Here is a 12,229-nt window from a genome sequence, read left to right as displayed (position 1 = left end):
TGACACTGTCAAAAAAAAAAAAAAAAATGTAACCAGGCACCAGTGGCTCATACTCAGGAGGCCAAGATCTAAGGATCACGGTTCCATGCCAGCCCAGACAGTGAAGTCCATGAGATTCCTATCTCCAATGAACCTCCAGAAAACCAGAAGTGGTGCTGTGGCTTAAAGAGGTAGAGTGCTAGCCTTGAGCTAGCCTGGCTGAAGCCTCATGACTGATCAAAAAAAAAAGCACTCATTACTTGGCTTATGAAACAGTAACCCTTCTGTAGAACACCTTAATAATAATAAGTCAATTGACTTTTAATCATTAATCATGAATTCATAATTAACCAAACTTTATCAAACATAAATTCCTAAAACTGGTGTTCTCTTTACAACAGCAGCTTAGAAGAAGTCACAATAATGGAGAAGACCAGTTACAATACATCCATAAATTACTATGCAGCCACTTAAAACTTCTTGAAGTTGGGCACTGGTGACTCAAACCTGTAATCCAGCTACTCGGGAAGCTGAGATCTGAGGATCGTAGTTCAAAGCCTGTCTGGGCAGAAAAGTCCATGAGACTCTTATCTCCAATTAACCATCATAAAACCAGAAGAGGCACTACGGCTCAAAGTGGTAAAGCACTAGCCTTGAGTGCAAAAACACAGGGACAGTGCCAAAGCCCTAAGTTCAAGCCCTGGACCGACTAAATAAAAAAACAAAAAATTAAAAAACAAAAAACCTGAATGAAATCTAATTCAATAAAATGTATATAATAGCTGGGAGCTGGTGGCTTACGCCTATAATCCTAGCTACTCAGCAGGCTGAGATCTAAGGATCGCGGTTTAAAGCCAGCCCGGGCAGGAAAAGTCTGTGAGACTCTTATCTCCAAGAAACCACCAGAAAACCGGAAGTGGCGCTGTGGCTCAAATGGTAGAGTGCTCGCCTTGAGCTGAAAAGCTGAGAGACAGTGCCCAGGCCCAGAGTTCAAGCCCCATGACTGACCAAAAATAAAAAATGTATATAATAAATCAATAATGAATCCAAGTTGTATATAATTTCTAACCCCAGGTATATGCACAAGTGGAAGAAGAAAATAGTAAAATTTACCTCTTCAGATTAGTATAATCCCAGGCTGCTGTCCTTTCAACATTTTTCAATATTTTCTCCATTTTCTGCTACAACTATATATTCTTTTTTGCTTTGTGCCAGTACTGGGGCTTGAACTTGGAGCCTCAAATTCTTCTCTAATTTCAAGTGCTCAAGGTTGGCACTCTACCACTTGGTCCATTATTGTCTTTTTGTTAGTTAATTAGCAGTGAGTCTTTTGAGGTTTATCTGCCCAGATTAGTTTGGAACTACAATTGTCAGATCTCAGCCTCCTGAGTAGCTAGGATTGATTATAGGTGTGATCCACCAGTACCTAGCGTTGTATTTATTAATTCTTTGTTACCAAAAAGTATCTAGCATAAAACATGTTCTATGTAATACCCAGTTATTTTTCATGTAGGTACAAAAAATGTGGATTTACACATTATATTAGCATGTAAGAGAGAAATTTTTAAGGGAGTCCAGGGATAAGTACTTTAACAACTACTGTGCACTTCATCTCTTCCTGGTGAGTGCAGCTCCCTGCCTTTGTAGGCCTCTGGTAACATCTGCAAACCAGCACTGATTACTGGGTCCTCCCTCTCACCTGCCTATATATGGACATGCCCAAAGGAGAGCAGGCCCAGGGGAGTGCTCTAAAATAAAGTGATGAGTGGACAGCCCAACAGAGAGAACTCTGGCTTCCTGCAGCCAACCAAGTTCAGCACTCATTCCAGGTGCAACTATATCTACTAGACTCATCAGTGGAGTAAGAATCTGTGGCTTAAGTGAATGGGAAATTTAAGCAAACTCTTGAGTTCCATGGGGGTGTAAAGAAAGGAGACTCTATCAAACTAATACTGGCAGTATAAACTGCTGCAAGCAAACACTTGGAATAACAATTTGGCAGTATCTATTAATATCTAAAATAGTTACCTGTCAGGCAACAATTCTGCATCTCAGCACCTACCCTAGAGAAACACGGTCATGTGCACCTGCAGGCATGATGCCCTCTGCTCAGTAATGGCACCTTCAGCAAGATACCAGTGGCTCATGCCTGTAATCCTAGCTACTCAGGAGGCTGACAACTGAAGACTGTGCCAGCCAAGGTAGAAAAGTCCATGAGACTCTACCTCCAATTTACCAGCAAAATACTGGTCAGTAGTAGAGGGCTAGCCACAAACAAAACAGGCCAGTAAGAGAGCAAGAACTTGAGTTCAAGCCCAGGTACCAGTAACATGCACATGCACACATAAGTTAGTTAATTAATTATTTAATTAATAATGTTATCTTCCCAAATGTCCATGTCCTAATCTCCCAAAACTGTGGAGGCAAAGGAGACTTTGTAGATAAGATTAAAGCCAGGATTTGAGAATGGGTTGATCTTGATCATGGCGTGTGGGGGAAGCTAAATTGAACCAGAAGGAAGAATAAGGTTCATATAAAAAGGATGAGGGGTAGCTGAGTGCTGGTGGCTCATGCCTATAATCCTAGCTACTCAGGAGGCTGAGATCTGTGGATCATGGTTCAAAGTCAGCACAGGAAGGAAAGTCTGTGAGACTCTTATCTCCAATAAACTATTCAGAAAAAGCCAGAAGTGGTGCTGTGGCTCAAGTAGTAGAGTGCTAGCCTTGAGCACAAAGAGGCTCAGGCACAGTGCCCAGACTCAGAGTTCACGCCCCAGGACTGGCAATAAGTAAATAAATAAGCAAGCAAGCAAGCAGGATGAGGGGGAGTCAGTTGGGAGGGCCATGCAGTGCAGACTGAGGCCCCATCTCTTTGGAAGGTGGAGGAAGTAGCTATAAGCCAATGAAGGCAGGGGGTCTCTAGAAACTGAGAACAAAGCCAAGGAAACAGATTCTCCCCTAGGGTCTACAGCAGGAACCAGACCTGCCAACAGGCAACTTTTAGCCCAGTGACACTCACTGTGTACTTTGGAAAAACAGAAGGCATAAATTCATGCTGCTTGAAGCCATTCAGTGTGTGACAATGTGTCAGCACAGAAATAGGAAACTACCACGTTCTTCCATTAGAGAAAGGGCGCCAGACATGTCACTGTGTCTTCTGGAGCACCCAAAAGTAAATCTATATATGGAGATAGAAAATGATCAAAACATTGTATCAAAAGTGGGTGCTGGTGGCTCACGCCTGTAATCCTAGTGCTCAGGAGGCTAAGATCTGAGGATCGCGATTCAAAGCCAGCCCGGGCAGAAAAGTCCATAAGCCTCTGATCTTCAATAAACCACTAGAAAAACCAGAAGTGGCATTGTGGCTCAAGAGGTAGAGTGCTCGCCTTGAGCTGAAGAGTGAAGGGACAGCGCCCAGGCCCCGATTTCAAGCCCCACAACCACCACCAACAACAACAAAAAAAAGAATCACAGTTCGAAGCCAGTCTGGACAGGAAAGTCCATGAGACTCTTATCTCCAAAAATTACCAGAAAATGCCAGAAGTGGAGCTGTGGGTCAAGTGGTAGAGTGCTAGCCTTAAGCAAAAAGAAGCCCAGGCTCTGAGTCTAAGCCCCCAGGATGGGCACCAAAAAAAGTAAAAAAAAAAAAAAAAAAAAAAGTATCAAGTTAAATAAAAATACAGATGAGCACTCGTGGCTCACGCCTGTAATCCAAGCTACTTGGGAGACTGAGGTGTGAGGACTGCAGTTCAAAGCTAGCCAGACAGAAAAGTCCTCTGAGACTCATCTCCAATCAACCACTCAAAAACCAGAAATGGCACTGTGACTCAAAGTGGCAGAGCACTAGTCTTGAGCAAAAGAGCTTAGGGACAGCCCAGAGGCTCTCAGTTCAAACCTTACGACTGACAAAAGCCAAAAACAAAAAATTAACAAAGGGGCTGATGAGAGAGCTCGGTGATAGAGTTCTGGCCTAGTATGCATGAGATTCTGAGTTTGATTCTTAACATCCATCACAAAAAGATAATGTTTTAAAAATTAAAAGATTTCATATCCATATGAGATGTTTAAAATGCAGGACCAAAGCAGTAGCTACACAATTTCTTCAGTGTAAATAAAATAACTATGCATTTGTCCCACAGCTGATCACCTGCTGTTATTTACATTCATGTGCATCTATGGTCTAAATATCTTGCAAAGCAGACTACACTCCTTGTGTTTGCCCCATCGCCACTATGGTGAAGAAGATGAAAAGTGGGGAGAGGAGGCGGCGAGGCACTTTGGGGATTGATGGTCCTTACACCTTAGGACCTAAGACAGAACCTAGAGCAGGTTCAGGACAAGACACCCAGCAGCCCTAGCCAATGGGTGGCATTTTGTGACAGTCAATCTGGAGGCCAAGAAGACAGACAACAACAACAACAACAACAACAATTAACCTTTTCAGGTTAGTGTAATCCCAAGCTACTGTCCCTCTGGTACTTCTCAATATTTTCTCCATTTTCTACCATATCTATATATTAATTCTTTTTTTGTTTTGTGCCAGTACTGGGGCTTGAACTTGGGGCCTTGAGTTTCTACTTGGTTTATAGCTCAAGGTTGTTGCTTTACCACTTGAGCCACACCACGGTCCACTACTGTCTTTCTGCTGGTTAATTGGAGATGAGGTTTGTCTGACTGGATTGGCTTGGAACCTCAATTGTCAGAGCTCAGCTGCCACAGTAGCTAGGATAAAAGCGTAATCCATAGGTACCTGGCTTTCTATTCATTCCTTTTTTATTTTTGCGGGGGGGTTGGGAGGGGGGGAGTCAGTCATGGGGCTTGAACTCAGGCCTAAGTGCTGTCCCTGAGCTTTTGTGCTCAAGGAAGGCCTATGCTCTACCATTTTGAGCCACAGCACCACTTCCAGTTTTCTGGTGGTTAACTGGAGATATGATGAGTCTTACGGACTTTCCTGCCTGGGCTGGCTTCAAGCTGCAATCCTCAGATCTCAGCCTCCTGAGTAGCTAGGGTTGACACTGGGCTTCTTTTTTTTCTTTTTTTCTTTATTTTGCCTATCTTAGGGGTTGAACTCAGGGACTGGACATTTATGCTCAAGGCCAGCACTCTAGTACATGAACCACAATTCTATTTCTAGCTTTTTAGTAATGTTCTAGAGATAAGAGTCTCAGGGACTTTCCTTCTGGGGGAGGGGAGGGCTTCAAACTGTGATCCTCAGATCTTAGCCTCTTTATTAGCTAGGATTACAGGTGTGTGAGCCACTGGTACCTGGTTGTATTCATTCTTTGTAGCCAAAAAGTATCTTGCATAAAACAAATTTTACTTAATATCAGTTATTTTTCATATAGGTGCAAAAAACGTGGACTTTCAGCCAGGTACTGGTAGCTTACACCTGTAATCCTAGCTACTCAGGAGGCTAAGATCTGAGGATCGTAGTTCAAAGTCAGCCTAGGCAGAAAAGTCTGAGACTTATTTCCAATAAGCTACTCAGAAAAAGCTGGGGGTGGCACTATGGCTCAAGTGGTAGAGTGCTATCCCTGAGCACAAAGAGGCTCAGAGACAGCACCCAGGCCCTGAGTTCAAGCCCCAGGACTGTCAGAAAAAAAAAAAAAAAGTGGACTTTCAGGCTGGGAATGTGGCTTCTTAGTGGTCTTCAGTACCACATAAACAGAAAAAGCCAGAAGTAGTGCAGTAGCTCAAGTGGTAGAATGCTAGAGCAAAAGAAGCTTAGTAATAATGCCTAGGCCCTGAGTTCAAGTCTTAGAACTGGCAAAAAAAAAAAACAAAACAGGTGGACCTTCTCATTATATCATTGCAACTTTCAAGGATACTTCCCCCCCCCCCCCCCCAGGGAAGTTGGCTCTTGCTGTTGTCTCCCTGCAGCCAGATGGTCCACTTCCTGATGTCCTTCAGGTAGCTATTCAAAAGCCATCCTGGGCTCTCTTTCCAGGTTCACTCAACATAGACTAGTCCTCCCATTGCTGTCCAGCTCTTCATCCAACTTTACATGTGTCAGAGAGACTTCATGATGCCAAACACACACACACACACACACACACACACACACACACACACACACACACACACACACACACACACACACACACACACACACACACACACACACACACACACACACACACACACACACACACACACACACACACACACCTCCTCTCCCCTCCATTCCAAACATGAGTTGCCCTTCCATATCTGTGGGATCCATACCCAGGGACTCAACCAATGGTGGAGTGAATTTGGCTGGAGGAAAGCACCACAATGAATGTGCACATCCCCTCATCTATCTCAGGACTTCTGGTGTTTCTCTCCAGTATCCATTGCTGGAGCCTAGTTTCCCTCACATTAGCTTTGTGGAGCATATAGAACTAGTTTACTGCAAACTTTCTTCTTGTCATTATCCCCTAACCAACACAATGTAACAATGATTTCTATAATATATTCATTGTATTAAGTGTTGCAACTAAGTGTTGAAATGATTTAAAGTTGACCAGGGGGTGGTGGCTCAGATCCTTAATTATAAAACTTCTCAGGGGCTGGGAAGGTGGCTCAGTGGTAGAGTGCTTGCCTTGCATGCATGAGGCCCTGGGCTCAATTCCTCAGCACCACATAAGCAGAAAAAGCCAAAGTAGCGCTATGGCTCAAGTGGTAGGGTGCTAGCCTTGAGCTGAAGAGCTGAGGGACAGTGCCCATGACCAACAACAACAACAACAAAAAACTACTCAGAAAACAGAGATCAGAGGATCAAGGTTTGAAGCCAGCCCAGCCCCCAACCTCCCACCCCCCCCCAAAAAAAAAGTACTGGAGACTACCATCCAAAATAACCAGCAAAAAGCCTACCTGGAGGTATGGCTCCTATAGCAGAGCATCTGCTGAGCCCTGAGTTCTAAATCTGTTCTGGTAAGAAAAAAGTATACAGAAAGAGGTGCAAATGTTACATATGAATAATATATTGCTTTGCAGGGAACCTGATCATCTGTGAGGTGTTTTTGTTTGTTTTGGGGGGTTTTGCAGTCCTGGGGCTTAAACTCAGGGCCTGGGCACTGCCTCTGAGCTTCTTTTGCTCAAGGCTAGCAATCCACCATTTGAACCACAGCACCACTTCCAGCTTTCAAACCAGGGCTTCACGCATGCTAGGCAAGCACTTTACCACTAAACCACATTCCCAGCCTCATCTATGAGTTTCAGTATGGGGGGGGGGGATGGGGAGAGAGCCTGGACCCCATCCTCATGGATACTAAGGGGCAAATGCATATGGTATTATCTGCTTATCTGACATTGTCTTTATCCTTCAAATAAAACATAGGCTTTTTGAAGACAAGGATTTTATCTCATCCATAGCTATATCCTCAGCACCCAGGGCAGTGAACTCCACAAATATTTGTATTAATTTGTTGATTAAACATTATTTATTGACTTGTTTTCCAAAAACTTGCCTAAAATTTATTGGGAAGAAAAAAATGAAATTCAAATATCCTGATCTTGCACATAAATATTAAGTCAATGTTTAGCTCATATTCTTTTTTCGAGATTGACATTTAACTTTGCATAGCACGTACTGAGAAAAAAAAATATTATTTCACAATCAGGAAAGCACAGCTAGCCATGCAGCAACCATATCCAGCATGGTGGCTACAGCCACCATGTGTCTAAATGAGGAAAGGAAGGTTCCTCCATGCTTTACATTTTGTGACTACACTGCAGTCTTATTCAGTCACATTGTCAGTCATAAATTATTCAACTTACTTTGAGTCTCATCCCCCCATAATGCAAAATTGTTAACTGAAGGATTCTACATAATTACAAAAGCCCATAAAGAACAACCATTATTCACCCAGATGTCTACTGGAAGGAGGTCAGAAGAGTGAACTTCATACAGGTGGTGCAAATGGCTCTTTAAACGCTGATAAACCTCAAATATGAAGAGAAACAGAAAGGAGCTAAAGAAAGCTGTTATTATTCCATCCACAGCCAGCTGTGGAACTTACAATAATAAAGTATAGAGGGCTGGGGGTGTACCTTGGGTCCAGAGGGGTACTAGGCACATGCAAAGATCTGGGTTCCCTCCCCAGTACTGCAAAAAGAAAAGAAAATACAAATATAAATCTCACACAAGCTGGGCGCTGGTGGCTCAGGCTTGTAATTCTAGCTGCTCAGAATGGAGATCGTGGTTCAAAGACAGCCCAGGCAAGGAAAGTTCGTGAGACCCTTATATCCAATTAACCACCAGAAAATTGGAAGTGTGCTGTGGCTCAAGTGGTAGAGTGTTAATCTTGAGCTTAAGAGCTCAGAGACAGTGCCCAGGCCCAGAATTCAAGTCCTATGACCACAAAAACAACAACAACAACAACAAAAACACCTCACACATATCCAGAGGCAGTAAGGAGCAGATGATTTGAGATAAACAGAATTATGACCAGAACTGAGTTAATTTCCAGGTTGTCTAACTAGATGACCTTTAGCAAGCTGCATACCTGCCTGGCACTGACATTGCTCATCTGTACAATGGGACAATGAGTAACAAAACATAGCTAAGGTCTTTTGAGAATTTAACAAGAAACTCCCTGACAAACAATATATTTACTCCATATTATTATTAAATAACTAAAAGTGCATACATTCCTACAGGCAAATCAAATGGTCTTGTCACTAAATCATTCTTAGTCATTTATTTCTTTTGCTGCTGTATGGCCTGTGTAACAGCAGGTAGAAAGAAATGGAAAAAGTTCATCACTACTACAGTCATAAATGCTTGTCACCAGGCTGCGAATGTGGCTTAGTGGTAGAGTGCTTGCCTAGAATGCATGAAACCCTGGGTTCAACTCCTCAGTACCACATAAACAGGGAAAGCCGAAGTGGCGCTGTGGCTCAAGTGGTAGAGCGCTAAACCTTGAGCACAGAGAGGCTCAGGAACAGTGCCCAGGCCCTGAGTTCAAGCCCCAGGACCAGCAAGCAAGCAAGCAAGCAATCAATGCTTGCCACCTATCTACTTATTGGCTTCAGAGAGGTAATACCACAATTTTGTTTAGGAATCTACTAAACCAGAATCTTTCTTTTAAAATACAGTCTGTAATGGTAACAGCTGGCAAATTCACACAAAACATACACAGTAAACATTTTAGGAAGCCAATGTAAGAGGCTCAGACATTTTAAGTCACCCTGCTCTACTCCTAAAAATAAATCAATTACAAATATTAAAAAAAACATTTGCGGTTCCACAAACGTAGATTAGTCTCAAAGAACAAACAGAAAAGCAACCACTTCTCACCGTCCACAACCAAGCCAAATTAAATAAAAAACAGTCCACATCACAGGAAAATACCCCTCGAGTTTTCAGGCAGGTAAGATACTCAGACACACCTCGATTTTTTTTTTTTTTAAGAAAAAAAAGAAAAACCAGAATAGGTCCAAAGAAGACACTAATATTCAGATTCCACGTTAATGATTCCCGGCCAACACTTTCCCGGTAAACAAGGGGGTTAAAGAGTTCAAGACGCGAGATGCTACACAACCTCAAAACCAGACACAAAAAACCCCAACGCCTCCGCCAAGGCGAGCCCCACACCGACGCTTCCAGAAGACACACGCGGCCCGGGACTCTCCTCCGTTCCCACGGCGCCAGCGCCCGCAGGACCACGAAACACAAAAGACGCGCTGGAGGGCCGGAGGGCAGGCTCTCCCCGCCCCGCAGAGCCCCGCAGGAAGGTTCGTGACGCCCGGGGCTTACCTACACCAAAACGTCACCCACGGCCCAGGGGCGGCGGCGGCGGCGGCGGCGGGCGTCTGCATCCGCCGCCGGGACCAACCCCACCGCGAGCTGCCCGCTGCAACCTCCTCCGGGCAAAGGCGAGGCCCGTGCGAAGTTCCCCGGAGCACCCCGGGTTCGGTTCCGCCTCCGGCCCCCGCTGAGATTTGCTGGTGCACCTGCCACCGCCGCGGCGGCGCCGGCCGGGGCTCGCCGGCCACCCGGGGAGCCCCGCAAAGGCCCTGCGGCCTAGGGCGCCCGTGACCCTTGGCCGAGATCGCCGCCGCCGCCGCGGGTCGCTGTCCACACCGCCCCCTTTCCCTGACAAAGACCCTCTGTCAATCCCAGGCCCGACACACACGCGCGCACGCACACGCACACACGCGGGGGGGGGGGACAGGAGCGCAGGCGAGGTGTGTGCAACCTCCGAATGGTAACAGCAATAATAATAATAATAACAACTAATCATCATCCCCATCAAGTGTCCCCAGGGCTCGGCCACCTGGGCGTGCCCTGCAAGTGGGTGCAGGGGCCGGGGGTGGGGGAAGGGGAGCGGGCCGCGGCCGCGGCTCCCCGGGGCACCCAGGCCGTGCCCGGCGTGGCTCTAATCAAATGCCGGGGTGGCGGAACGGGCCACGGGAAACCGCAAACGCAATCCCGGCGGGCGCCAGGCCTCAGGCGGCCAGCGGGCTGCAGACCCGCCCGCCCCGCACCCACCCGCACCTGCCCGCCCGGCGGCCAGCGGGAGGCGCCCGCTGGGCTGGGGCGCCGAGGCGGAGGCCCGGCTCCCCACGGCGGTGGGGGGCAGTCGGACGGCGGAGGTCGGAGCGTGGGGGGGACCCCCGGCCGAGGCTGAGGACGGGGGGCGGTCGGGGCCGCCTCGCTCGCTCACCTCCAGGTCGGTGTCGGCGGCCTCCGGAGCCCCGAGGATCTCGCTGGGCAGCTCGGCCAGGTCGGTGACCCGGATCAGCCCGTCGTGCAGGAAGATGGTCTCCTCCTTCACCGAGAGCCACTGCGCCGAGTCCGCCGCGGCCGCCGCGGCCGCCGCCGCCGCCGACGAGCCCATGGCCGGGGCTGAGGCGCCGACGCCCGGCGGGGAGACGCGAGCTGGGGCCGCGGCGCTCACCAGTCCATGGCAGCGGCTGCCGCGCCCGTCGGGCCCGCGAGGCTCCACCCTAGGCGGCCCGCGCCGCCATCTCCTCACACCCGGGCCCGGGAGACCCCGGCCCCGCAGCCGCCGCCGCCGCCGCCGCCGCCCTGAGGAGCAGGACCCGCCTCTGCCGCTCAGCAGCCAACTGTCAGTGAGACTCCATGTTGGGGGCGGGGCTCCCGGCATGCCCCGCGGAGCGGACAATACCGGCCCCGCCCACCGCCCGCCTGGCCCCGCCCACCGCTCCCTGCACACCCGGCCCGGGGCTGCAGAACCTGGAGCTCCGTCTGGGTTCCACCCCGCCCACTGGGGTGACCTCTCCGTGGGCCCTTCCGCTTCTGACTACTCGGGGTCACGCTGGGTCTGCCCTGTACCACCAGACCCCGCCTTTTCTTCCCTCCTTACTGAGGTGTGCACCTCTCGCTGTAGCCAGAGCCACCACCCTGTCCTCAGAGCCTACCGGCTGTCACCCTTGCTTTCTGGTTTGGGTGAGATGCATGCAAAAACCAGGTGCCTGGGCTTCAAGCGTGGCTCAGGGGTACAGTGCCAGCCTAGCAAGTGCAATCCCATTGCACTTCCCAGGGAGCTGAGGCAGGAGGATCTCCAGTTTGAGGCCAGCCTGGGCTACATAGCAAGACTTGTCTCAAAAGAAAAAAAAAAAATGCTCGACAAGAAATGTATTCATGCCGGCGGCTCACACCTGTCATCCTAGCTACTCAGGAGGCTGAGATCTAAGGATTGTGGTTCAAAGCCAGCCAAGGGGCAGGAAAGTCCAGGAGATTCTTATCTCCAATTGATCACCAGAAAGGTGGAAGTGGGGTTGTGCCTCAAGTGGAGTGGTAGAGCTCAGCCTTGAGCAAAATAAATAAATAAATAAAAATAAAAAAGCTCAAGAACAACAACAACAAAAACAAAAGGTTTAGGGATGCATGGAAGGGGAGTGGAGCAGCCCTGTCACACTTCTTTGGGCTTATTTCAAGTTTTGCTGAAATATATCCTCAATATTTTTTAGAAGGGCAATGGTAGAAAAACGTCTGAACTGTGTACACCTATCTGGGAATGCCTTTATTTTGCCTTCATGGTGTGTGTTAATAATGGTGAGTGTTGGATATATGACTCTAGGTTAAAACCAACTTTTCCTCAGAAATTTGTAGGTATCCTTCCCTAGGAGAAGAAATTTGGTGCTCAATTGATTTTCATTCTCTTTAGTGACACTGCATCAGGCCAGGCCTGGGGTACACATCTTTCATCCTAGCACTTAGGAAGCTCAGTCAGAAGGATGGAGAGTTCTAGGCCAGCTACATAGTGAGTCCAAACCAGCCATTTTTCTGCCTCAGCTTC

General features: G+C 47.7%; 1 protein-coding gene across 1 annotated transcript in view; it reads right to left on the bottom strand.

The window, feature by feature from the left end:
- LOC138826369 (probable E3 ubiquitin-protein ligase HECTD4) overlaps positions 1–10,884 on the bottom strand; it is a 128,087-nt gene extending 117,203 nt beyond the window's left edge. The window contains exon 1 of the mRNA XM_070021459.1: positions 10,631–10,884. Within this exon, the coding sequence (XP_069877560.1) occupies positions 10,631–10,804 (174 nt within the window). The 5' untranslated portion in view covers positions 10,805–10,884. The remainder of the gene's footprint in view (positions 1–10,630) is intronic.
- Positions 10,885–12,229: the final 1,345 nt, after the last annotated feature.

The sequence above is a fragment of the Dipodomys merriami genome, unplaced genomic scaffold (genome assembly GCF_024711535.1).
Source record: "Dipodomys merriami isolate MVZ:Mamm:240054 unplaced genomic scaffold, mDipMer1.0.p SCAF_142, whole genome shotgun sequence".
Taxonomy (NCBI): Eukaryota; Metazoa; Chordata; class Mammalia; order Rodentia; family Heteromyidae; genus Dipodomys; species Dipodomys merriami.
This window is presented reverse-complemented; position numbering and strand designations above follow the sequence as displayed.